Source organism: Phaethon aethereus, assembly GCF_964289735.1.
Source record: "Phaethon aethereus genome assembly, chromosome: 3".
In the NCBI taxonomy this organism is placed as follows: Eukaryota; Metazoa; Chordata; class Aves; order Phaethontiformes; family Phaethontidae; genus Phaethon; species Phaethon aethereus.
Genome location: NC_138576.1, coordinates 85,385,949 through 85,413,429, shown reverse-complemented (window position 1 = coordinate 85,413,429; position 27,481 = coordinate 85,385,949). Strand labels below are relative to the sequence as shown.

General features: G+C 41.0%; 1 protein-coding gene across 1 annotated transcript; it reads left to right on the top strand.

Annotated features, from left to right (window-relative positions):
* Positions 1-27,481, top strand: B3GALNT2 (beta-1,3-N-acetylgalactosaminyltransferase 2; the record flags this gene model as incomplete). Its single annotated transcript, XM_081997041.1, has 12 exons — positions 1-276; positions 9,846-9,993; positions 11,341-11,441; positions 12,553-12,746; positions 14,050-14,145; positions 18,465-18,575; positions 19,215-19,293; positions 20,587-20,770; positions 22,455-22,580; positions 26,355-26,514; positions 26,928-26,984; positions 27,347-27,481. Exons 1-12 carry the CDS (start codon positions 174-176, stop codon positions 27,479-27,481), a joined length of 1,494 nt encoding a protein of 497 aa, XP_081853167.1. The 5' UTR covers positions 1-173.

Genomic DNA, 27,481 nt, shown 5'->3' with positions numbered 1-27,481 from the left:
GCCGCTGCCCGCCGGGGCTGGGGCGGGACTGCAGCTCCCGGCGGCCGCGGAGACCGGCCCGGCCGAGCGGCGGCGACGGCAGCGCGGGGAGGAGCCGCGGGCGGCCGAGCGGCCCCGGCGCAGCTGGGAGAGGCAGGCGCAGGAGGGGAAGGGGCTGGCTGCGGCGGCGGCCAATGCGAAACTGGCTGGTGCTGCTGTGTCCCTGTGCGGTCGGGGTCGCGCTGCACCTCTGGCTGCTGCTCAGCTGCCCCGGCGGCCCCGGGAGGCACCCGGCAGGTAGGGAAGGGACGGGCGGCGGGGGCTGCTTGGGACACAGGCACCCCCGGGCGGGCAGGGCTCCCCCACCCCCAAGTGCCTGGTGAGGAGAAGTCGGGGGCCGCGGGGCTGGCGGGGCCAGGGCGCCTGTGGCTCTGGGGGAAGCGGCGTGCCTCGGCCCGCGGGTGGTGGGGGCAGCTAGCGGGGCCGGGAGGCGAGGAGCCGCTCGGCGGCGGCCCTGGGGAGCGGCCCGCGCGTGCCGCCGCGCGGGAAGGGGTGAGTGGGGGGCGGGGGCTGTGGTCGCTAAACGGTCGGGGCCGTCCCCCAGCTCCGTAAAGCCGCGGCGGTGCCGGCGGCTCCGGCGTTTCTGTGGCTGTGGGCAGCGCTTCTGCCGGCTGCCGGGTTCGGGGGGACAGCCCGCGGGGGAAGAGCGCCCGGAGTGCCTTGCGTGGGTTCATCGGGAGGTAACGACTCGTTAACGTCGAGCTGTGGGATAGTAGCAGCGCTGGTTCTGCCATTTAAACTGGAGGTACCGACCGCGATCGCGGTACGTGGTTGTCGAGGGTTGCGTCGTAACTTTCTTTGGGGCAGCAGCCCCTCCTGACTGCCTCCTGCGCGACGGGTGCCCTCCCGCTCCCACTGAGGTGCGTGGGGAAGGAAATTCCCATCCCTTTCACTTGTGTTGCGTCGTTCACAGTCCTAGGAATAGCTCTTTGCGCTGTGCCGTGTTTGCCATAGCGGTCTTTAAAACCCCTGGGGTGCAAAAAGCTATTCATAGGATCGGGTATGATGCGACACAAGCGAAATCGGACCCCTAAGGGCTTACGTTGCGCTGCTCCTAAAACGAGTTATAGTTTTTAGGCTGCAAATCTGCATGCCTTGTGTAGAAAGAGGTGTCTGTTGGAAGAGAAACTTTTGCTAGCGACCCATAGGTGCTGTTTGAGAACATTAAGAAATACTCTACGAGAGAGCTGAAAAAATGATAAGGGAAAAACCGGTGCTTTTGTACTTGAGATCTGCTTAGAACTCTCTTTAGCGACCTAGCAGCCTGTTTGCCAACAAAGCCATGCTTTGCGACCGGTGCCTGTTCCCTGTGCAGAGCGTACACACCTGCAAGGAGATGGGAGTCTGCCTATTTCCAGCAGTAATTAATAACACAGGTGTGAAAGGAGCAAGGTCAGTGCATCTGGGTAGTCTGAAGGCTGCAGGGTTGTACGGTTGTCGCTGTGTCTGTATTCTGGCCGTTGCATACCACATGTGCGGCGGTCACACTGAAATTATAAATGAATGGGGGTTCTAGTTGTTAGCCTGAAATGCGTTTGAAATGTCTGTTTGGTTTTGCTCCTCTTCTTTCACGCTGCTGCTTTTGTAACTTCAGTGCATTAATTTGGAGCTGGAAGTGGCAATGTGGAATTTCATGACGACCTTTCCTGCAGAAAAGTGTTTTCTACTAAGAAACGTTTCTTGGAGAAAATCCAGAAGTTTCTCAGTTGGGGAGGGAGGGAAGCTTTGCTGTTCAGAGATTGACTGTTACAAGCAGTTATTATTGGAGTTTGTGTTTGTTACTGTGAAACTATGTTGCATTGGATAATGTTAGGATGACTAGGATTAAAAAAAAAACAGTGCTTTTTTTAATACTGAAAGAGTAAATGTACGTTTTGTTTATGCAAGGGTTATTTAGTTGTAACCTATTGAGTAACGTATTCAGAGTGAGGAGAGAAAAACTGATGCCTCTTATAAGAAGAGATCTATCATCAGTAGGAAAATGCTCAATACTGTAGATGTGCTGTCTCTTTGTAGGCCTGATCTTTGCATGATCATTTAAGGAAGAGTCTACCTCTTAGCCCTCCAAGTACTGCAAAATGTACAATCTGTAGGTATGACTGCCTTGGCAGAGGAAAGAAGGATGAGCTAAGGGACCTCTTTTATCTCTGATGTCTTCTGTGTCATATTTTTTTATTATTCAGAGTGTTTTAGGAAAATTAATGAATTTGTATACAAGAGTAAAAAATGTCCTTATTTATTAAAACGCTTCTTGAATCTGAAACTATGTAAGAGGATCTGGTACTGCCTGATAAAGCCTGTCCTGTTTCATTTGATTATTGAGTAATTCTGCTCCAGCTACTCTTTACTGCCTACTACCTGGAATCACTGGTATAAATAAAATTAAACCTGATCATGGGACAGTATTTTACAATAGCTGTGACATAAAAATACATTATTTGTGTATTCTTTGGGATTTCTGTGTAGTGTCTGTGTGTCTCAACAGTTGCAAAATGAGCTATCAGCAGAGGTCAAAGGCAGAGTGAACAGCAATTCTATTTTTTGAGGAGTTTAAGTCCCCTCTCAATATTCATTGCACCCATGTACACAAATGGAAATTTGTAAAAAAGTTGGTAATCTATTTTAGTGATTATTTATCTTGACATCATTGACTCGCTAACACAAGACTGGATGTCTCTGGTCATCAATTCTGCTTACTTTTTCTAATAAGCAACTGTTGATCTCTGTCCTGAAATGGCAGCTGGGCAGCCTTCATTTATTTAGTGAAAAGTTGGGGTGGCTTTTTGTTTGTTCGCTTGGATTCCTAGCAGTTGTAGTTCCTAGTAGACTGTTCCAGAAGCTTGTTGTCTTGATTAGAAATGTTTCCTTATTTCTGGTCTAAGCTTACTTGCAACTGGTTTATGCCCTTCTGTTTTTAAGCCTTTCAGTTAAAAGGGTCTTTCTCCTCCTTCAAGTACACCTCCATTGTGTAACCATAGAGATCAAAGGTACCTGTTTTAAACCTTTGTTTTCTTAAAGCTGAGCAATTTGGGTACTTCTAATTTCTACTGGCAAAATAGGCTTTCCATTTCTGGAGAGCGGTGTATTTTTGTTGTCTGTAGGTTAGACGATCTTAAATATAAACAGTGTTCCAGTCTTCACTCATTCCATCTACTTGTCTTCCTCTGTTGGAAGTACCTCCTTTAATAAAACCTTAACTACCCCATGTGGAAGGCCTGTAGTCTGCCTGCATGCTTTGGCCCTGGGTCGTGTCTCTCCCTGTGCAGTATTCTGACTTTCTCTGTGCTCATGATCACTTTCACCTTGGTGTCACAGAACATCGAGTACACTTCTTGTAGGCAATACTTGTTAATTGGGCAAAAATAAATAGGATTGGTTCTGAGACCAAAGGCATTGGCCTTTTCTTCTGTGTCCTGACTTTGGTGGCTCCCTGCTTCCTTTTTGTTCATCAGTTAATGGGACTGTAATTCACACTTCTGAGCAAGACTTGTGCAAGAAAGTGCTTTTAGGTTTAGTTGAAGTCCTTGTCTGACTGGTTACAAACAAGTGCTATCCAAAGGAAGTTTGTGGGTAGGAAGCTTTAGTTATTTTTTGTAAAAATCTTAGATAAATGCTAATTATAAAATGACCTCAGAAACTTGAGAAAGAACAGACAGACCTGCTTTTAGCACTCCAGGTGGATTCATTGCTAATTGTGTGTTTTAATTGATGGTACAAGTATTATTGAGTAGGAGATTACTCACTGTAGGGCTTCGGTTACTGTGCCTAATCAGGAAGCCCCACACATTCAATGTAATATGCTACTTCTTTGCTGATGCTAATGCCCTTTAAGATGTTATTCCTGTTGCATTTCTGGGGGAGTGTGGCAGCTAAGAATTGGCCCTTTTGGTTTTGTTAGAGTCAGTCTTTTACTAGTGAATAATTATGCAATAGATTAAAAAACACCATTTTCTAGAAACTGCTTGTATGCCATCTGTTGTCCTGTGGTTCAGCACGTAGTTCAGGCACTGGCCTAATGGAACCGTATATAGGTTGGTTAGGCTGGCCTTTAGTGATCTGCTTTGCAGAATTAGGGCTGTCCCCCTTCACAAACCAGCCTGAGTACCTAACAGGTGAGAGAGAAGGAGGGAGAGCTTAACCTGCTTTTGGCTTTTCAATACTGAGATAAAATATAGAAACAACCTCAGAGGTTATGAGTGATGTCGCACTCTGTAAGGAGAAATTCTGCCAAAATGTGATACTTCCTTAAGAAAAGATGTTGGCTGAAATCTGTTGAGCCTGTCTGTCAGGCACTAGTATGCTTGGTCACAAAGTTATTTAATCTTTTGTAGGCATGTAAAGACTAATACATTGATGGCCTTGGAATTTGAAACCTTCTGTCAACAGGTCAGGACTGGCATTGGCAGTCCCTATGCAGTTCTGCCTAAAATGCCAGTTGTTCCCCAGCCTTGATCTATGAGATCTTACTGTAACATTGTTTTCCAGGGATGGGCCATCCCCAACAAAAACAACCCCCTCTCCCTTGATGTGCATAAAATAATTGACAAAAAATCTGCAACAAAGCTGACGGTATTTTCCAACTGAACCGGGATTCTTTTAGAGTTTGCAGTTATTCTGTGGACTGTTGTCTGCGAACATTGCAAACTACTAACAAGCAGCACTGGAGTTGCATTTTTGTGTTTTGGCATTGGAGCAGGGGGCAGAGCACCAGTTCTGCCAGAGTTGGAGAGCAAGGCTTGTGGCTGAAGGAAGCTCCTCACAGATTATCTTCTGAATTGCCCACTGAGTAGAACAGCCAGAAGAGAGCAAGTAGCCTTCCCTGAGACAGGCTTTTGTTCCATGGCGTCAGGGGTTGGTAACTACTTTTCAAAGGATAAAGGTGCTGTGCTTCCCTGCTCCCCTCCTCCACCAAAAAAAGGGGAGGGGCATCAGTTTCAGTGTTGCAGAAAGGATTTGCTTTATTCCTTTTGTGTCTACACTCCTGATGCTTGGGCCATTGTTCCCAGATTTGTCTAGAAGCGTGTAAGTGCTGCATCATTAATGGTGTTTAGAGCACCATCATCCCACCAGTATTACTACTGTCACTTTGCAACTCAGACGGACCCAGCTGTCCTATTACTTGAAGGGAATGCTGTTGATGGGCAAAAAAAAAATCTGCCTACAGAGGTTTTCCTCTTTGAATCTGTAAAGCTTTTTTTAAAAGCTTGTCTAAAGGCTTGTCTGCCTTAAGGAGTACTGTGCTCCTGCAGAAACCGGGTGTGTACATCTTGGTGATTTTTAGCTCTGGTATAAAGTAGGTACTGTAGGAGGGTCATGTAGCTCTGCTTGCAGAGAAACCTGTAATGCAGATGAGCTATGGCAGAGTACTTTAAGTGAAGAGGATTAGAGAGGGGGGAAAGAGCTGCTTTTGCTCATTGGTTTGTTCTTTTTTCTGCATGTGTCAGCATTCTGTGAATACAAACCTTCTTTATATTCAGTTACTTTCTTCCTCTGTGTTTGTTTGGATCTTTCATAAAGCAGCACAGAAGAAAGTGAAAAGCATTTAAAAGCAGGAATATGCTTGCAAAGTCACAAGAATAGGCAGAGATAACAACCTGGAATGTGTGGGGTTTTTTGGGGTGTGAGGGTGTGTTGTTTCTTTTTAGTTTTATCTTATGAAGCAGATTAGTTGAGAATATTCTTAATAACCTCTGTCTGGCCTACTTAGTTCCATTCATTGATTTATTAAAAAAAAAGTTGCATGAGTAGCAGAAGATACAAAGGCCAGCCTTCTCTGGAAGTCGCTTATTCTAGCAGCTGCTGGTGGAGGTTCTTTGGTGTCTGATAGCCCAGGTAAGCCTACACCACTGTGTTTCTATATATGCACTTGTTTACTGCTTCCTGCCTCTCTCCCTGACTTTGATCTGTTGGTAGTTCTCCGCCAAGCTTGACAGACAGGTGAAGGTCCCAAAGCGTTTTCACTGAGTTTCATGAAAATTGGTGACCAAGAATCCCGTGAAAGCTTACTGCAGCTCATACTGAGGTGAAAAGCTGTACTAATAGGAATACATGTATGGTCAGACATCAGGGAATTATGTGGGAGCCTGTCCTTAAAAATACCCCGGCCCAAGAAAGCTTCAGTAAGAGCTTGTTATTAACCACGTGAGACAAGACTCTGGCACACTGGACTTCAGTAGTCTTAGAGCTGACAGAAGTACACCTTACAGTTGCTGTACAGAATTAAATGTATCTCAGCAGCTGAGAGGGGGCTGCTTCCTTTCATGTTTTTGTAGCTTTTGCTGTGGGTGAACAGCCTCAAGCAAAACAGCAAAATGAAAGCATTTTGTTCCTGATGCTAAAAGTGTAGGGTAGGCATTGCACATTTGGCTACTTATGTTCTGCTGAGAAGTCTTGAGCTGCATGATGCAACTGTGATGCAGCTTTAAGACAGTAAGGATTCAAAAGCAATGCCACTAGTGATAGTGTGACCTTTGAATTGGAAAGGCTTCCTCTCTTTCTGCATCCCTTCGGTTAGCAACACCTTTAGGGTTTATCGTGGAATGTGGTACGTTGCTTCCGCCCCGCCAAGCCACAAACTTTCCTCTTTTTTTTTTTTTTGTCCTTGTAACTGGAAAATTTAAAGGTTTAATTATCTTGCACAACCAGTGCAAGGTAAGAGTGATATAGTATGTATTTTTTAAGCCAATTACCAAGACTTAAAATTTTGCCCTAAGAATGCACAAAAATAGAACATGATAAACAAGTTTGGTCTCCAGTGGCAAGGATTGCTTGCTTGTATAAATGCTTTGTTGTTATTGACTTGGAGGTCAGCAATGCTTTCTCTTAACTTATGCTGCATTAGAATATAGATATGCACTATCATCTGAATTATCCTTATAAATGAATAATGGCCTTACTCTTTTTCCCTCCCTGTGCCTCTGACTTTATTTCCCTTTTTTTTAATAGTGCTAATTCAGAGAGAGACATATGAATACCTTTTCCTGAAAGTTTAGCAAATGTGTTTTCCATAGGAAGTAGAAACCTTTGCTAACAAGCAGAGAGCTTATCCATTAGTTTTTTGTGAAAGTAAGCTTTCTTTTTTCTTTCAATTTTCAGTGGTTTTAAAAGTAAAATGGCATAACTCTTGGGACAGAGAAGACAATCCTCTGAATATAGACTGCTCTAATGCTACCTTACTAAGCCTGGAGACGGCCTAAAACAAGAAAGAGCTGTCTGTTCTAAAAGCAGTAGGATATTAATTCTGAAGCAACTGTTACATGAACGTTGTTCCCACATGAATGGTTCATAAGGAAGAGCTTCACTCATTTTAAAACATAAACTAATTAAAAGTATTTTTAATTTTTAGCGGGTTTTTTTAATTGATTTAAGGCAACTCATGCTATTCTGAGTTAAGTCACCCCATAGACTTCTGCTCTTCGTTTTATTTTTCTCTAATTTTGGTTTAATGAAATGGTTCTGCTTCAAATCAAGAGTGGTATCTTAAAAACCAAATCTATGTAAACAATACCTCATGTGCAGTCTACAAACATGTTAGTTCTCCTGTGAGACTTATGTCAGAAGGCTTGTGGTTAATGCTGCAGAGGCTGTTTAAAGAATAATCAAAGGTTGGAAGAAAAGCCAGGAAAGAAAAGGGATGTGCGAGAGGGAATTATTTATGAGACTATAGAGGAATTTGCTGTAATGTTGTGGTCTTATAAACATTTGGCTGACTCATGTACCTTTGCTGTCATGGAGACCTGGCGGGTCTTGGCCATGTAATGGCCTCTGAAGACAGAGCTTCTGGACAGTCGGTATTTACCAGCATAAAGGAAAACTAAAATTGTGCTCAGATTGAGCAATGTGTTTGATTTATGAGTTTCTTCAGATGTTATACAGGGCAGTAGGTTTGTGTATTTATCTCTGTCGGCAAACAAATCATCTACCTGAACCTTCCCACCTATTCAAGGTATGGTTGTAATTAGAGATGTAACAGCTGACTTCAGTGAAAAACTGAGGAATGGAGTCACTGGTGGCTTGCTGCTTGGGTTTTTAAGTTGTTCTGAGCGTAAGTTGATGTAAACTTTCTTAATAGGTTAATGTTCAGCTTAAGTTATTGATAAGCTTGTAGCTGTTGTCAGTACAGATTAATTTAAATAATTGTGGAACTTAACCTTTTTCTTGAAAAGCAGTGTTTGCATGCTTGGAACTAAATCTAGTGGAAAAAAGACTCAGAAAGGTTTGTCTGTGGAAACACCACTCTGTACTTGCTTTTGTATTGTTCTGGGAATCAATTGCAGAGCACTGTTTTATTTGGCCTTGGGACTAGGGAGTCAGGTGCAAGCCATTATCAATAGCTCCTAAAGCAAAAAAAAAAAAAAGTGTTCTGAAGTCTCTTAATGTTCATTCAGTGCAGAGCAAGGACAAGGCCTCTCCACTGTGTACTGCACACTGACGGTGGAATACAAGGCTAGATGGATGTCTGGTGTGATTTGGCAGAGCAGTTCTTGTGGCAGGTGCTGTGAGGCCCTTGGTTAGTAAGCAGTTGTAACAAGACCCATCTATCTTCTCAGTTTCGAAGTGGAGAAAGGGGATGCTGGTACAGAAGATAGAATCTGGATTATAATTTAACTCTTTCTAGTGGGAGTACACAGTACAGACTTGGAGATATTTTTCGTCTCTTTAAATTAGATTTAAAAAAAAAATCTTGTCTATGCTGTATGCAGTAGTTTAGAGGGCCCTCACATTTGCATTTGTTTTCTTTATCTGCAGCCTAAGGCAAAAAAATAATGAGATGAGAGGAAAGCAATCCTTTGCTGAAGCTAAATATAAATCTCTCTCAACTCTGGAATGTCTCATAAATTAAACTATGCAAGTTCTCCCTTTAGCTACTTGCTTGACTGTTTGCAGGCTCAAAGTCAGAGCTTCTCAGGTCTCTATCTGGTCATAATCTTGCTTGAAATCAAGTCCAGCTTTCATGATCTCTAAATTAAAACAGTACAAGCTAAATCATGGATTACAAGTATTGGCAGTGACATCCAGCTATGAATAAAGCCAGAGCATTCCCCTGTGTAGGGTTGTAATACCGTGTGTGAAGGTAGAGTGGTGTTCAAAAGGTTAGAAACGATAGGCCTTGACATACTAGGTTGAAATGGTGAGGCAGAAGGGTGGTCCGGCAGTTTTAAAAAGAAGGGGGGAAATGGGCATATTTCTGAATCAAACAGGCCTTGTTTAAATATTTTTTTCTAGGTAGAATAATGGTGAATTCTAATAGTGGAGGCCTGGTACCAGTGATGACAAGCCCCCAGGCTTTAGGATAAATCATGCCTGAGGAGGTATCAATGAGCAAGCAGAAGGCCCAGACAGTCTCAAGAGTTTTGCAGAGGGAGCAGTAGAACCTCGTGTCTTGCCCACAGGGTTTCTGATGGCTGATAGGAAAGTGAAGTCCACCAAGAGCATGTTCTTAGGGGACAGTTTGCTCATAAGACAAGCGGGCAAATATTTAAAGAATGGAAGATGCTGTCAGTCAAAACCAAGGCTTATGTTCTTGCCTGCTTTGCGAGTCACAGTTTCTTAGTTTTGTTTGCCTTCAGTGACTTGCTTAGTTCATTGCAGTAGAGTTTTTCCTAGATTGCTGGTGAAAGTTTTGACATGTTGAAAATGTTTCCCTGATTCTGAACCAAGAATGCAATAGTAATTTCCACTTCTTGTTTTTAGTGTTTCAAGGTTCCCAGTACTCCTGCTTTTGAGATGCATTTTAATTATTGCTTGCAACTCAGGCTTGTAGTAGTATGTGCATGTAATAAATCTTTGTCACTTTATATTTCTAGGTCCACTGGCCTTCTTTCCTCAGTGGAAGCTGAAACATTATGATATTATTGTAGGTGTTTTGTCAGCTCGACACAATCATGAACTGCGCAGTGTTATAAGGAACACTTGGTTCAAGCACCTGAAACAACATCCTGCACTGAGCCAACGGTAATCTCTAGTGTTTTGTAATTTGGGGCTTTGTGGGGTGGGGCAGGGAAAGACTATAATGCTTAAATATCTTGATTTAATCCTTTTACTTTTTTTTTTTAAAGTATTTCCCTTTTTTGCTTTATTTGTGAGCATTTTGTACTCTGATAATTTTTTTTAATCTGTTTAGTAATATATAGTAATACTGCTTATTCTGGGCTGGAACAATTGTTTTTTTTATATACGAGGAATAAAATGTAATTGCTTGCCTGTTCACTGCAATTAGTTGTCACTGTTCAATAGTGATTTATAAGACTTTCCCTTTTTTGTCTTGCAATGTATGCTTTGTACAGTATGCAACTTGAAATGCTTAGTAATCCAGGATATTTGGAAGCAGGCTGGATCACGTTTGGCAAGAGAACCACAAAAAACTGTTAGAACAGCCTCAAGCGTAAAGTTCAGGTTTATTTCCCATGGTACCAGGTACACCAGACCGCTGCAGTTTGAGTGACCAGCAGAACCCTTCCTGATTGCTTGCATAGACCTACAGTGACAGTCTACAGACAGCTCTATTCTTGCTCAGAAATTTCTGCTGCAGTTCATTTCTGTAAACACTGACATCTTGATAGGCCTCATATCTTGCTACCTGCCTTGCACTGGAAGCCATTTACCGTTCACAAATTTGGTGCCAGCGTGCAGTTTGGAGTGAAGCATAGCTACTTTAGTCATCTAAAAATGTGACCTTTCATAGCTTATATGGAGTTCCAGGAGGATGTTTATCTGCTAGGTGGAAAACTGGGCTAAGGTAGATCCTCTTGTTCTTCATGCCGCTTGTTGTCTCCTGACTGTGGCACAACCATGATTGGGGCTGGAAAGAGCAACCTGTTGTTTTGCTACAACCTGAAGTTGAGACATTTCATTGTAACGGAGAGTCTGAAGTCCTTGTTCCTCCTTTGATGCTTTGTGTCTTTTTTCTTATTGCTGTTTTTTTCATTGCCTTTTGAATGCAGAATATTCAAACAATCTTGAATTAGTAACAAAGCCAGGCAGGGAAAGGCAGGGCTTCAGAATCCTTCAGTGTTGCCTTAGGTCTTTTTCTGTTTAGTGTGCTGGCTGTCTTGAATCCCATTCCTAGTTCCAGTCTTCCTGTGCCCTCATTATGAAATGTAAAAGGCTAATGTGGGTTTGGAATTGAGCCCCTATGAGGGCATTAATGTGGTTGCTCTACATAGACACCCTCATTGCTGATTTTTAAGGGGTCCAAAAATCTTAATCCTGTGAAAGACAGGCCATTGTGATGAAATAAGTTTATTGAAGGTGGAGGGAGGAGGGAATAGAACTGGTGTTAATAAAACCAAATTATTTTAGTGTCCTTGTGAAGTTTATAATAGGTGCGCATGGTTGTGCTGTGCCAGTGGAGGACAGAGAAGACCCCTACTCCTGCAAACTTCTCAACATCAGTAATCCAGGTAATAGAAATTAACTTTAAAAAAAAGCTATAATCTGAACTAGGACTAATCATCTTTCATTATGAAAGTAGTTTGGAGTGCTTAATTGAGACACCCAGTCTTGAAAATAAATGCCACCTAGAACTTGCTGTCTTAACAGTTCCGTAACCTTCCTTTAAGTATCACATGCAGGCAAGAATGTGAGATATCTCTGGGGGTGTGAAAGGGAGGCCATTGACTTCTAATGGATTTGCATTTTCCTTTCATTGGGGGACAGTCTGTCTGATATAATGTACTTTTTTACTCAATCCCCATGAATAATGAAGTTGGAGAGAGCTGGGATGACCCAGTCCAGTGTCATATGTGAAGACAGTAGCAAGGTGCCAGAGTCTCAAGTGTCAGGTGGACTTCTCTGGTGACAAAGAGAATTCTAAGCAAGTCTGGCTGGTAGATTTTCCCGATTCCGCCCTGGAGAGGGAACAATTAAGGAATGTACTGTGGGGAAAAAATGAAATGCTGCCATGCAAAAATTCCTAACTAAAATTGTAAATTCTTCCTGGCATCTTTTTTTTTTTCTATTTAATGTTTGTTCTTTAATTGCAAGTTAACTAAGGACTGCTTGGCACTTAAGACATGATGCACCATGTTACTTTCTCTCTGAATGGCAGCATCCACTGCTTAACCAATCTCCCACGAATAAATGGTTCCTCAGGGCTTAGGGAGGAGATAATGCCAAAAAGTAGGCAGCTGATTTAAGTGGAGGTGTATGCCATTTTGATACATGGATAATTATTTAAATATGCTAATGTGCAGATATTCATGCAGTCAAATAGCATCTTTGTCTTCACTATGGTTATTTATTGTGTTTGTAATCTTTTCTCTGTGAATGTGTAGGCACTGACTTGCAATTGCTGGTAGCTGGCAGACTGCTGCATCGTTCTTGAGTTTCTCCTTGGTGCAGTCTGCAGCCAGTTTTATTTTCTTCTCCTCCAGCGTTTGATTATCCTTGTGCACTTGCGAGCCAGGCTAATTAATCAGAACGCTTTGCGTGTATTTAGTATGCTTTGTGTGTGTCCAGTTCAAGAACTATGAAGTCTTCTCATGTTACCTCTGTCCTTTCTTCTTCATACAGTTTTGAATCAGGAAATTGAAGCATTCAGTCTCCCTGAGGATGTACCTTCTGTGCTATCTGAAGACAGAATTGTCAGTGTGAACTTTCGTGTACTTTACCCCATTGTCATTACCAGTCTTGGGGTATTTTATGAGGCTGATGGGGTGGGATTCCAGAGGAACATCACTGTGAAACTATACCAGGCAGAACATGAGGTAGAGTATTGTAGTTATCTTTTGAAAGTGGATTAAAGCATGTTTTCTCTTTATTGTGGATTAAGTTCTTATAGAAAGTGACATGCTGTGTTGACGATTTAAAAGAAAAGTACTGACAAGCATATGAATTACATTTTTCTTCTGTTGCATTGCAAATTATTATTTCACATAAGGAATGTGAAATGTATACACACGCAAAAGTTGAAAAGATGAAATTCACAGAGTGCTATGAGTTAATTTCAGTGACCTTTTGAAAGAGTGCTTATATCTAATTCCAAGACACAATTTAGATTGCATTTGAGGTTCTAAAGTATTGATGGATATTAAGGAATAAAAAATAAACTGTTGAATATATTTAAAACACATGTGCAGAAAGACACATTTGATGCCTTGAAGCAGAGATGCAGGACAGCTGTAATTTTTTTCTTGTTTGTCTTCTGGCAAGGCATTTTGAGATTTCTAGAAACTGGTATTATTTACAGGTAATAATAAAACTTCAGTGATAATTCTCCCCACTCCCAAGCTGTTACAAGTTTGATAGAATAGCTTCGTATTAATCCGGAGGAAGAAAAAAAATCATTGAGTATGGTTGTTGCATTTAGTATGTTGCATTTATCTCTACCAATAACTTGATAGGCCAATTTCAAGACTTCTGGCTATGCTGCAGTAGAAAGAATTTTAAACATAAGCTAATAATTAAAATTAAGTACATATAAAAGCCATACTTCACTATATTTTTATGAACTTCCAAGGCGTTGTGTTTACAATAGAGAAAAAAAGTATACTGTAATCAAGTTTATGTTTGCTAAATGGTAGAATTTTAAATGTTGAGCGCCTAATAACTTGATCTGCATTAGCTTTTTCCTGCTGGTGAAGGAGAAAATTTAGTATCATAGGAGCGCTTGGACACTGTTTTCTGAATATTTGGAATCTGGCAATGCAGCGTCTTTGTCATTTGTTGTTATCTAAGAGCTGTTTGGTGGCCTATGTAATATAGTAGCAATTAGCTATTTAAACAGAAGATAGAAAATCTGTAGACTGGGAGATGAGTCTGAGTTTTGCAGATGATGCGCTCTGGTTGGATTCCAGTTGAACTTGCACTCTTGTGCCATTGTTGCTTGCTTGAATTCTGTGGAGTCTGTGAGACTGTTGTGACAATAAAACTTCCACTAAGTTTTATACAACCAATAAGCCTCTATGGAACTAACTGAGATGATCAAGGTTTGCATAATCTCACAGCACTTTTAATGTGTGTGTTGGTTTTTGTTTTTGTTTTTTTTCTTCTCTTTTCTGTTTTTCACAGGAAGCTCTCTTCAGTGCTCGCTTTAGTCCACCAAGCTGTGGAGTGCAAGTGAACAGATTGTGGTACAAGCCGGTAGAGCAGTTCATTTTGCCAGAGGTATGTGCAGTATTGGAACTGCCTGCAGTTCTTTTAAGTCAGCCAGAGGGACTGGCTGATAGAACTGGCCTTTGCTTAAGACAGAAAAGAGTGAGTGGAAACCTCTAGTTGAGGGGGATATGCTGAAATGCAGAATTTCTTTTTCACCATCTCATTATCACCAGTAGTTGATAGTTGACTTTTCAAAACAAAAGCCTGAAAAGTACAAATTCATTAAAAATTTACATTGGCAAATAGTAGCAATTTCAGGAACTGTTTCAGTTTCTGAGTGAAAATTGTACCTGCTTCGATTCTGTGGTCAAGTTTACTTCTTTCTCCCTCCTGCTTTTTCAGACATTAGTACATAAGATAGGGAGGGGAGGATGGCACAGGTTTCTAGCAAAAAGAGGTTTCTGCTTCTGATGTCTTGGGCATAACAGCAAGATATTGTGTGTTACATTTGCAATGACAGTATTAGTTGAATAGTTGTAATCAAGAAGCGTTTACTTGAGGGCTACTGAAATTTTGGTTATTCCTTTTCTGGCAGCACCAGTGCGGAATTGTTCATTCATTGAACCATGCAAGGAAACAAGAATAAAAACATCAACAAGCTCTGTAGTAGGGTCTATCTGTAATATACTAGATGGAGCATGTGGCACACAGAAAACTGACATATGGATTTTAAAACCTGTCACCACCCTATTGCTGAAGTGTCGTGTGTGTTTGTTTTTTAAAGTGGGTGCCCCTCAGACATTTGGGAGAAGACTGTTTTTTGGGCAGTAATGGAAGTGTTAGCATTCTTGCTTGTCCTGAGGTACCACTAGCTAAGCTAACAAGGCAGGGTCTGAAGTATGGGGTGGGGTTTTTTTTTTTTTTTTGGTGTTTGTTTTGTTTTTTTTTTTTTTTTTTTAAATCCTCCTTGGGATTGGGGGTGCAGTCCAAGAGTAGGGTTTTGGTATAGGGATATAGAACCTCCTTGTGGCTGCTTAGGAAGGAAGTTGATTAAACACAGAAGAAACAGAATATAGGTAGGAAAAAACCTGATATTGTTACAGTGAAGATTTAGTGAACACAAGTTGACTCAGAATCAGAATTCTAGTTCAGCAGACCCACCTAGGTACAAGGAATTGTTCCTGGAGGACCACTGATCTCTCACTAGATATGTCAGCTGCCACTTTAGACTGTTTCCCCTCCATTTAAATATTCTCCTATACGACTGGACCCTTGCTGCTATTTCTGTAAGTTGTCTGTTTGTCTGGGTTGTTTTGTTATGCAAGAAATTAAGTGTTTTATGAAGGAATGGAGCAAGAGAAGACTGAAGGGGGAGGAGGGGGTATATGGGGCTAGTTTAATCCCTGATTTATTTCCCTGGCTCTGTAAGAATGAATGCATTTGGAAACCTGCTCCTTTTAAGGGGAATCTGCAGCTGATTAATTGGTTTATTATCTTAAACAGTTTTTACTGGAATACTATGCAAGCTTGTTATGCTGGCAGGAGACTTTTTGGGTGATCAGCCCTCTGACAGTATTTTGTGCATATGTTTTGACAATGTAATTTGATCTCAAAATGATTCAGGGTTTTTTACTTTTTAAAAGAGAGTATTGGTTACCCAGCAATTTGGTCATATCACATGTAAGCTTTTTCCCTGTAAGATTTTGTTCTGAGATACTAAAATCCTAGGCAGTTGTAATTTTGCTATAAATGCTTGCATTTTTCCTGAAAGGCAGATGGGAAGTATTTCATTTAGAAAGGGGATATTAGTATTCATATATTTCTTTGTGTGGGCTTCCTTAATCTGACATGTCATGCACTGAATGCTTATGGGTAACATGATGTTTCTAATGTAGAATAATAGGGCTTATGCACAGCATGTAGTCCTGTGATACTTAGGATGCTGAACCATACAAGACGATTCAGAGGAGGCAGAACACCCATGTGTTCCTATCTACTTGTTTGAGAGCAGTCAATCTAGGAAACTCTTTAATTGTCAAAAGGTGGTTTCTGAGACAGTATCTATTCCCTGCCTTTCCACCTTCAAGAAGTAATGGATTGTACAGACTGCTGAAGAGCTTCATTCATCTTCCAGCTGAAGTGCTGCTCTTTCTGCTTGTCTTGGGGAAAGGGAGGGAAATGCAGCATTAGAATAAGCATCTGGCAGGCCAGATTGTCAAAGGCAGAGTCAATCATTCAGCTTTGGAACGACTGAAAGCGCAGAAGAACAGAACCACTAGCAGAGAACTAAAACTGACACGGGGCTCTTACAGCCAAGTTTTAGCAATGCACTCATTTTGACAAAAAGCCATGGACCTCTTTCATGAAAATGGGACTCCGTACTGTGCATACTCTGTATTACTAATGGGGAGTAGTTGGAGAAAGAAAAAGCACAGCACTGTTTAATATTAGGAAAGGAGTCGGGCAGGGCTGCATTATGTCAGTACACTTGTTCAGTATTCACTGTAAATGCCAATGTGCTCTGGCAGTAACAGGGCTGGAATTTAAATGGGGAAAAACAGATGATGTAGTCTCAGGTGTGCCACTAATGTTTTACTTTAAGCATTTTCAGGCCTCGGCTTTCATTAAGAGTAAGAATAGCTGAAGACTAAAGTCATTAAAAAATTTGCTTACAAGTCTCTCAACCTGGAAAGTAATGATAGTTTGCACCTTTAGAACACCTTGCACTGTGAGGTTCACTAGTAATAACCGATTAATACTCTTGGCACATGTTTGAAATCAGTATCAGTAATAGTGGTGAGAAGTTTAATGTTTCTGGTTGCTGAGGAGTGAAAGGGCTCTCAGGCTCACTAAACAACTTACCAGGGGTTGTGTCTGTAAACAAGGTGCAGAAATGGGATTAGAGCCCAGTCCCTACAGCAAAAAACATTGGAATGGGAGATGACAACCAGTGCAAATAGAGAAATTGAGTATGTGGGTTTTACTGTGCAGGGTGTTCAGGGGTCCTGCCACTAAAAAAAGTCTTAGCAGTGGTCCATTTGTTTTGCTAACTGACAAGTAATTAAACAAACAAAGGGAAGGTACTGAGCATGCAAGTCAGGCTTGAATAAGCACTGACTAGCTCCATTATTAGATTATAAAGCTGGCATTATAATCAATAGATGGGAAACTTCTGCAATACACAGCTGTCATTAAATACCAAAACTGCTGCAGATGTTAAGGCCTATTTCTAGAGGAAAGCAAAGAATTGAGCTGAACTCTAAGCTAAGCTTAATGGTGTGTCAGTAACTGGGGAGTTTCTGGAGAAGGTTTCTGGAGTACAAGGAAGATGAAATGGGGAAGAGCTGAGAGGTTTGTACAAGTAAACAGACTTTCTACAGCAACAGAGATGCATACACAAACAGTTGAAACAAGTTGTTTCTCTGTTCCAAGGTCCACACTAGCTACCAGTGTTTTTCCTATGAAATTAGGATAAACAAACCAGAATGCGCTCATCTAGCAGTCAGGAGTGTAATAACCCTGCAACTACTCTACGGTACCTTGGCATAAAGGTGAAACTGCTTTAAAAAAATGAAAAAATATAACACTGCCAGTACTCTTACCTGTACAACATACCATGCGGCCCTTTGTATGTTCTTAGGGGTCTTCAGGGAAGTCTTATATAAAAGTGGGTAATAGATGGACTGTTAGGTGGGTTAGTTTCAAATTGAGATGAAATGCTTTTAAATGCAAGAATTTACACACACACACATATATAAAAACGATGGAGTGACATAACTTAAATTGAGAGTTAAAACCAGAAAATTTTAAAGATATTCACTTGTCTTTCTCCTCCTTTTCCTACCAGCCAAGATGCAAGATCAGAGTTCTGTGACTCTCTTATAGTAGCTTGTGACAGATTTTCCAGGATAAAGGTGGCTGTATTTTCCTCTGAGTTTTGCTGATGTCAGGATCGAGTCTTTGATCTCTGGTTTTGGCAGATGACTAAAAAGCAGCACTTATTTCCAAATCTGTTTTAATGTATTCTCTTTGTAATGCAGGATTTTATAGTTGTTTTTAAAAATTCACTTTAGGTCACCTTTAAATGCCATCTTAATGATGTTAGAAAGCCAAAGCCTTTTACACTAGACTTCTGTTAAAAGTTTAATGTTCCTAGTACGGAGATTCATGATGAGTCTTAAAAGCATGATTATGTGTTACTGAGTTTCACAGATGTATTTCTTTTATGTGTAACTTACTTTTATTGACATGTAAGTAAAACATCTATGTGCGTTCAAGCTATATGTTGTGTGAAGTTGACTGTTTTAAAACAAAAACCTCGAACTGTTTGATTTTTCTCCTTTGAAGTCTTTGAATACCTGTATAACAGTGTTTTGCTCTCTTACCAGAGTTTTGAAGGTACCATTGTGTGGGAAAGCCAGGATCTTCAGGGCCTTGTTTCAAGAAACCTTCATAAAGTGACAGTGAATGATGGAGGGGGTGTTTTCAGAGTCATTACAGTGAGTCACCTCGCCTTCCCTTCTACCATGTTTCTATTTTTCCTATAAGTCTTGGGTATTTAGCATTTTGCTTTCCTGTGTTTCTCTGTAAATCATTAATTCAGTTTGGCTTCTGTTGTCTCAGAGGGGAAGCTTGCTTTGCCTGGGAGAAGGACAAGGGCATGCAAAAGATTATGCTAGTAAAGTGGCATTTTCTTTTATTTTGAAGGGAGTAAAGTTCACTTACTGTCTTTGTCAGGTGTGAAGCAGTATCAGTATATCAGAGATGGCAAAATGCGGGTCAAAAATCCTGTGCTAAGATCAATAGGATTAAGCCTGTTTTCTGCTTTTTTGGCATTGTGTATCTTCCTGTCAAAACGTTGCTTGCTTAAAGATGCTGTGCTGTTGTAATTTAGCCAGAATAGCTTTACATTTTGCTCTCAACTTCAAAACTAGTTTTCTAAAAGTTTTAGTGGTACTGCTAGTTTTAGGTGTAACTTCAAAAGATGCCACACTATGCAGGTACCTAAACCAGAAGAGCTTTAAATTAATGTCAGTCTAAGTTGCCAGAAAACTTCACACCTTAAAATCACAGGGAAAAACACATCAGTAATGAGAGATGAACTAATTTATTTCTTTCCATTAATCTGTCTCCAGCAGTCAGAGGAAGGGTCACTGCCACATGAACTCACGGAAGGTGTGGAGGGAATAGCAGGTGGTTTTATCTACACTATTCAAGGTAAGTCTGCAAAACAGCATCATGTTCGATGTTATGACAAAACGGGAACTTTAAATTCAATTTCTGAAGTAAAATTCCTGCTACCTCTATGAATTTGATCAACATAAGTTTTCTTTTAGTAGAAACAATTAATTTCTTTCTATTTTATGCCTAGCGTCAGTGTCCTGATAATGGTTTCTTTGCTTGCTCTTTGTCGGCCCTCCAATTGACTTGCATCCCTTTGTCTTTTTATTAACAGAAATACCATTTTTATCTAGACTCGATTCTCTGTCCTTTTTTTTGTTACCCAAACCCAAGTGAAAAAATGTTGTGCAATGTGGTCTTCAAGAAATTTTTCCCTGATAATTTTCCCATTTTTTTCCAGCCCTACTACTTTTAGAATTAGAAGTACCGTGTCCTAATGTTTAATAATAACTACTGACAAACAGTGACTACCTAACATAGCCTGCTTTTCCACCTCTGTTTTTGCTGATTTACACCTATTTTGGCAGAATGTTGACAGACCCTATAGGAGTCCTTTCCAGTGTCTAAGATTTCGGCCATGTAGCACTAGGGTTGATGTATTCTTATTGGTCCATCATAGTCAACATAAGCAGTGACTTTCAGAACATTATTCCTGTGTTTTTGTAGTTAGGCCTGACAGGTATAAATTTGGCAATCCTGTTGTCTTGTTGTCTGTGTAGGAGCCTAAACTGAGGTGTGCTGAAGCCCTTCCATCCTTCAGTTCTTCAGTACCACAAACTATCTCCTTACCAAGAAGTTCGGTATTCTTGCAATACTTTTTAGCTTTTATCTGCAGTCAGTTATGTGATGAAATTCAGCAGGGACTACCTATGCTACATCAAAGCAATGACAGTTTGATTATATTTAGCATAGGATTTTTTTGTTTTTGGGGCTTATTTTTTAAAGCTAGTTATACATGCTTAGGAGTAATTGATATAACAGTAGCCTTTTTACTCTACTGGTAAGACTAATAGTGAAGTCCTGGACATGTCTTTAAAGTACCTTAAAAAGTTGAATCCTTTTATTACTGAAAAGGAAGAGGATACTTTTTTACTTTAAACTTTATGTAATATATATCAAACCTTTTGCAAAAATATATTTCTTTGTTGTTATGCAACTTTTAACATTTCATAGAAATTTTAAAATTAATTGTAGGATTTTCATAACCGCATTGAGTTGAACACTTCTTCAGCTTAATTTTGTCAGTATGTTGTGTGTGATCCAAGAGAAACATGTGAAATAGTATGTAGGTATGCATCTTTGTTTAATGATGGGTGCTGCTTCTTTCAGAAGGTGATGCTCTTTTAAAAAGCCTCCATACTCGCCCAGAAAGGTTTACAAGTCACATAAAAAATCTTGAAAAAGAAGATGCTTTATTGAAGGAAGAAAGCAGTACCTATGACGATATTGTTTTTGTAGATGTTATTGACACTTATAGAAACGTTCCAGCCAAACTGCTGAACTTCTACCGGTGGTAAGTTGAAAGGAAAGCATTTTCTCTTAGGAATGTTGCTGTTTGTAGTGCAAGATGATCTAGCATGTTACATTATCTGACAGATTCCATGAAATACATACCTAATGTATACCTACGTTAAGTTGTATTTCTCTCTCAATTTTGGGGGCACGTAGTGTGTCTAATGAATAAAATAACAGGATCTGTTATTTCTTGAATGCTGACCCTTGGTGCCTCAAATAAGCATGAGCTGGCAAGACAGGGTTCTGCTCTGACAGTCCAGGTGTAAAAACTTTCTTGTATCCTTGTAATTTCTTTTAATTTGTTTCTAACCAGAAACTAGCAGCTTTAGTCTTTTTAAAGGATGGCTTTTGGCCAGCTTGTAAACTTAGTGTTTCAGTTTGTGGCAATTGATTCTTGTCCTGTCACTGGGCACCGCTGAAAAGAGCCTGGCTTGCCTCTTTACACCCTCCCTTCAGGTATTTATAGACATTGATGGGCTCCCCCTTGAGCTGTTTCTTCTCCAGGCTCAAGAGTCCCAGCTCTCTCAGCCTTTCCTCATAGGAGAGATGCTCCAGTCCCTTCATCATCTTGGTGGCCCTTTGCTGGACTCGATCCATCTAGTATGTCCGTGTCTCTCTTGTACTGAGGAGCCTAAGAGGGCATGCTGTACTCCAGATGTGGCCTCACCAGTGCTGAGTAGAGGGGAAGGATAAGAAGCTTGTGTACAGGGGGTGTGGAAGGTTGAGAGGAAGAATTTTCATAGTGTATTACATTGTTTGTGGTGAATCTAATAAGTTATTACCTCTAATTTGCAATTCTTTCCATTACTCTGAGACAGTAGTTTCAATTAATTAATGTTGCTTGTGGAGTAAGAAATATAGCTGACAGTTTTAGTTGCTGGCAAGATTATGCACTTATTTAACAAATTTCATGATTATGAATGTAACGGAAAAACTGAACCATGTTTCAGTTCCATAAAGGGAGTTTAAATGTCAAGACTTAAACCTTTGTAATAATTTCTTGCAGGTTAGCAAATTTTTCAAGATTTAGTAATAAAAGGCTTAAGGAAAATGCCTTTCTTATTAAGAGAAGTTACCCTTAAAAAGAATGTTTGTTAATCAACCAAGGAACAATCTCTAGAATCTTAAGCTTCTTTGATTGTTTCATAAGTGACAGATAGTCAACTATTTCAGGCAGTTAAAGATTTCTTTTTTCATATTTGGGTGCTTTACGGTGGAAATACCAAGCTGTTTCCACAGATGTTTCTTACAACCTTCTACAGTTGTATTGCCCTTGAGCTGACTGTCTCATCCTGAATACTAGGCTACTGACATGTAATCACTGGCTTTTAACAGCTGTGTTGCCATTATCAGAAGTGATTCGTATCCTTCTGAGGTCAATATTGTTTAAGACAGATGGTGGATTTACTAATGAATCTGTCCTGGAGAACAAAACTTCCAAGTTTGTTTTCTTCAGCTCATACACAAATCTGTGTTGTAAGATCATCATAGGATGCAGCTGCATCTCCTTTCTGTAGGACGAGCAGTTGACCTTGGTCAACAGGGAAAACATTTAAAAGCCAAGGGTAGGAAAGGCATCCCTTCCCCCTCTCCTTCCCTAAAGACCTTGTGGAGTGTTCTGTTGCATGACTAGTTTGTGGGCTGCAGCTCAGCATCTCATCACTTTTCTTTTTTGGCTACAGGACAGTTGAATCAACAAGTTTTGATTTGTTGCTGAAGACAGATGATGACTGTTACATTGATTTGGAGGCTGTTTTTAACAGGATAATGCAGAAAAAATTGGACAGGCCAAACATTTGGTGGGGAAAGTGAGTTGTGTGGTTTTTTTTAACTTGTCTTTAAGAGATACCATGTCTTTAGTGAACGATTTACTGCTTTCAGTCTGTTTTCATGTTGTTTCCCCTTTTCTGCCTATGGAAGCTAGGTATAAAAAGCAGGACTTTTGTCTGTGTAGAACTTTGAATGTCAGAATACAAAAATCAGTACTTTACAATAGTTTTCCAGAGCATGCCTTTACAATGAGTTCAATTTGCTGAGTACCTTACCTAGTTTTAAAATGTGTTGTGTATGTCTTTGTTGTGGTACTTAAGTAAATAAAAGTATTCCAGCAGTACAGCAATGTTAAAATGCAAGTACATACTAGAATTGCAAACATTACTTTTTTGCAGAGACACTGATTTTTCTGGTGGGCTTGAGGAAATGGGGTAAATGGGAGAAACAAAATTGCCTTTATAATCTCCACTTCAAAATAAAGTCTGTGAATGACAGGCATTGCTACCCATTTTGCTGCTGTCTGAAATGGTAGGTCTGATTCATCAATTCTTGAGTGAAGTTCCCCAGCCTGCAATTACACTTGTGAGTAACTAGGAGGATCAAAATAGCCCATCTCTTCCCTTCCCTTCCCTTCCATCCATGGAATGCATTGCTGCACTAGTATAGCATCCCGTATAGCAGAAATGCTACACTGCTATAACATTCCATATAGCCCAATGGCATGATCAGTCTTCCTGTTGCCATTTGCTTACTGAAGAAAAGCTGCCCTTTGCTGCTAAAGGCGTCTTATTTCACAGATCTGGTACTGACTGTTGCTTACTCCTAAGGTGATTTAATAGTGTGTGTGTTGAAGTGTGTGGAATAGCTGGCTATCTGATGATCTCAAAGATCTGAATGGTGGGCATGTGTTCTCTAGCCTGTACAAAAACCCTGATTGCCTGGTGCCTGTTAAATTTTGTTGGGACTATCTTTACCAGAAGGCGAGGCTAAAAGTGAAGGTAAGATAGGTTCATTCTAGCAATGTAAAAGGTCAGCAACTTGATGACAAGATGGAAACCAGTTTGCAAAAGAAAAAACAGCACTACATATAAGCTGCCTGGGCTGCTATTCCAGCTACCATAGGGAAAGCTCTTCTGGAGCATGTTCTTGGCTGTAAGAGCTGAGGATGTGATACCAAAGAGGTTATCCTCCTTTTCCTTGATGCCCCTACCTGTGCAAGGGTAGGTGTCCCTACCTTTGTGTTGCTGCCTGCTATGGGCCTGCTCCTTGGCTAGAGTTTTCTGGTTATGTGTTCAGCTTTGTGGGTAACCACTGAGTGTAGAGGAGTCTTCTGAGTGGTTTTGGGAAATCCTTCCAAGCTCTCCTACCTTTCAACTCAGTGACATCATGTATATTTAGACTTGAACATTGGTGAAAGGGCAAATGAAATGCTGTTAGGCTTCTCTGAGAGCTGGTTCTGGTGTGTTGGAGACCTTAACTTCTGGAGCATAGGGTTAATATATCTGGCCCTTGAGGTGACTTTATTGATGTCTCCCTTCCTTTTGCTCCTCTGAGCATGTGCCTGAGAACTCAAATTTTGCATTCTTCATCTACACCTTATTAAACTCTCTCAAGAAACTCTCAAGTTTCTTGTTTGTTGTCCAGTGTTCCTTATAAACTCTTGATAATTAATTCCTGTATTCTTAGTGAAACTTACCAGGGTTCTTGTGAATTCTGAAACTATCAACTTACTCTGGGAGAAACCGAGGATGAGATCCAGTGAAACTGGGAAGGAATGCTTTGGATTGAGCAGTACTTACGTGTGCTGTCAGTTAATAGCCTTTTTCTGTCTCCCACTTCATATTGTGTGGTGGTTTTGTCCATTAATTTTAAATCACCATTTAAAAAGCTTACCTAGCTATCTAGAGCATTTCAGGACTGCAAGCTGGAAAACCAAATGGTCCAGAACTTTGGCTCATCTTGGAGAGAACATACTTAAGATCCTAAGTTACTGCTATTCTGTTATTTTAAAACTGCAGTCAAACGATTAGTTGCCCTCAGGCATGGGAGAGAAGCCTTTGATGGGTCACTGATCATGTCTGCAAGTGACCAAACTTATGATGGGATAGAATGTACCAAGCTCTTTCTGAGGGAGATTGAATCGGCTATGAATGCTGTAAACGAAAAGGCAGTTCATTGAAGTTGGCTCATCGATCATGCAATGGAAAGCAGTACGAGTTCAGAATGGCACTTTTCTTGAAATTAATTAGGCCAAAAAGAAACTTCTGGTACTTGAAGTTTTCCATGTTTCATTTGTAATACGAACCTCCCCTTTTCTTATGCTTCATGTTCTAGTAACAGACTCCTAGGCTTGCCTTGGAATAGCCATATGATACAGGGACTGATAATGCTTTCTTCTGCAGACTGAAAAATGAGTTTTGCTGAGTCTTGCTGTAGAAACTGTGTTAATGTATCAAGGAATTCCATTAGGTTACTGACAAAAAGAAGTGACAAGTCATGCTGGGAGAGGAGTTGGACAAAACGCTGTGGAGAACTTTATGTGGGGGTGACACCTTCAAGTGTAAATTCTCTAATAGTCACAGTTTTCAGGTAAGGGGGGTATGAGATGTAGTGAAGGACACTGAAATCACTACAGAAGTATTAAATGATTAGCAAAGCAGATGCCCCTCAATCTGGAGAGGGTTGCACCCTTCTGCTGTGAGTCGCTAGAGTGGAAGATACCGAGTCTAAAGTGAATTCAGGTATCAGATGTGACATTTATGTACTCTGGTGCTTCATCACATCAGCTTCAGCTATGAATGTGTAGAATCTGATAACAGATCTGCCACTCAACTGTAATTCCTTCCTTACGGGGCTATTGTCTGAGGTGACAATGTGAGAATAGATATTCTCTGTATCGCTCCTACAACCTCCTGGAAGGGGGCTGTGGTGAGGTGGGTGTTGGTCTCTTCTCCCAAGTAACTAGCGATAGGACAAGAGGAAATGGCCTCAAGTTGCACTAGGGGAAGTTAAGATTGGATATTATGAAAAATTTCTTTACTGAGAGTGGTCAAGCATTGGCACAGACTGCCCAGGGAGGTGGGCAGTCACCATCACTGGAAGTATTCAAAAAACGTGTGGACGTGGCACTTCGGGACATGGTTTAGTGGGCATGGTGGTGTTGGGTTGATGGTTGGACTTGATGATCTTAGAGGTCTTTTCCAACCTTAATGTGATGGTGCGGCAGCATGTTACAGCTAGCTGTGCCACGCCACCTGGGGGTGGCAGTCAGTGCAGAGAGACTGTGCCGGCAGAGCCCTGCTGGCTTTCTGCAGGCCTCTAGTAGCAAGTACCTCTTCCCTAGAGAAGACGACTGCCAGGAAGGTGTTTTGTGATTGAGTGATGGCAGCCTTTGTTGAACATCACTTTGTTGCATTTCATTTTGAAAACAACTTAGAGGAGATACACTAAGAAACCCACAGTCCTTTGCCTTGCTTCCTGGTTTTTAAGCAGCCCCTAGTTTTACCAGGAAACGGGTGGTGTAACATCGCTGTAACTACGTGCCTGCCAGAGGCACCAACTTCATGTCATGTTGACTAACAAAAGGGGGCAGGACATATGTGTGCCTGTTAGAGAATGTAGTTAAAGACGCTTGTGCTTACCTGGATCAAACCCCAGCAGTGTGTGCAGATGCGCTGAAGGCCTGACTGTCAGCATTGCGTTTGTTTCTGTTCTGAGAACTTCCCCTTATTACCCAAGGCTGGGACCAAACAACAGCTAGGTTTCTCAGAGGCCTTGTATAAACATCTCATGTCTAACATGGTCTTCAGTTTCAGACTAAATTGGGCAGTTGATCGAACTGGGAAGTGGCAAGAGCTGGAGTACCCAAGTCCTGCGTATCCAGCCTTTGCCTGTGGGTCCGGCTACGTCATCTCCAAAGACATTGTTCAGTGGCTGGCAAGCAACTCTGAAAGATTAAAGACATACCAGGTAGTAAAGCGTTGGTTCAGTTTTTCTATCTTGAACTGGTCTGGGGAGCAGCATCTATACTGGATGAGTTGGAAAGAACATCGCTCAAGTGTGAGCGTTGGGGTCCCCTGGCTGAGGGTGGCTTTGTGCAGCGCACTTGGCTACTACGCTTATAGTGTCTGTTCTAGGTCAAAGCACAGCTGTTTTGGACTGAGAACCTCTGCAGCTGTAACTGTGGTTTTTGTACTGAGAACAATGTATTATCACAGGAAAGGTGGGAGGATTAACACCTCTCAAACAGTCAGACATAGATTTTTGTAGTTACCGTTTTTTACTGCTAGTACATGATGCAACTTACTCTAGTTCGCAAAGTCATGCTTTGTGCTTTCCTGGTGCTAATAGCTGTATTTTTTTATTCTAATGTGTTGTCTCAGGGTGAAGATGTGAGTATGGGCATCTGGATGGCAGCTGTAGGACCCAAGCGATATCAAGTAAGTCTGAAGAAATTCTCTGATCTTACAGAAGGAGAACATGCCTGTTGCTCCAAGTAGCATAAAATAGAGGAAATGCTTTTTCTTTAAATAAAATAAATTGAAACAGCCATTGGATTAAAATGCAGAAAACACTTTTTAAAATGTATTTAAAAGAAAAGCCCCAAAACCCCCACAAACCACACCTCCGAGTCCTCTGTATAGGTCTAGCAGACCAAGAAATGGACATGTACTGCTAGGTGGTGACCTTTGTGTGCAGAGTTTGTTGCTAGAAACAATGAAAACCTATCCTTGGAAGTAAAGATTGCTGAAGACTGAATTCTTTGGAAGAAAAACTATTGAAACGTTTCTCTCTCTAACAGGATAGCCTCTGGCTGTGTGAGAAGACATGTGAGAGTGGCATGCTGTCTTCGCCCCAGTATTCTCCACAGGAACTGCGTGAGCTCTGGAGATTAAAGGAACTGTGTGGGGATCCTTGTAGATGTGAGGAAAGATGA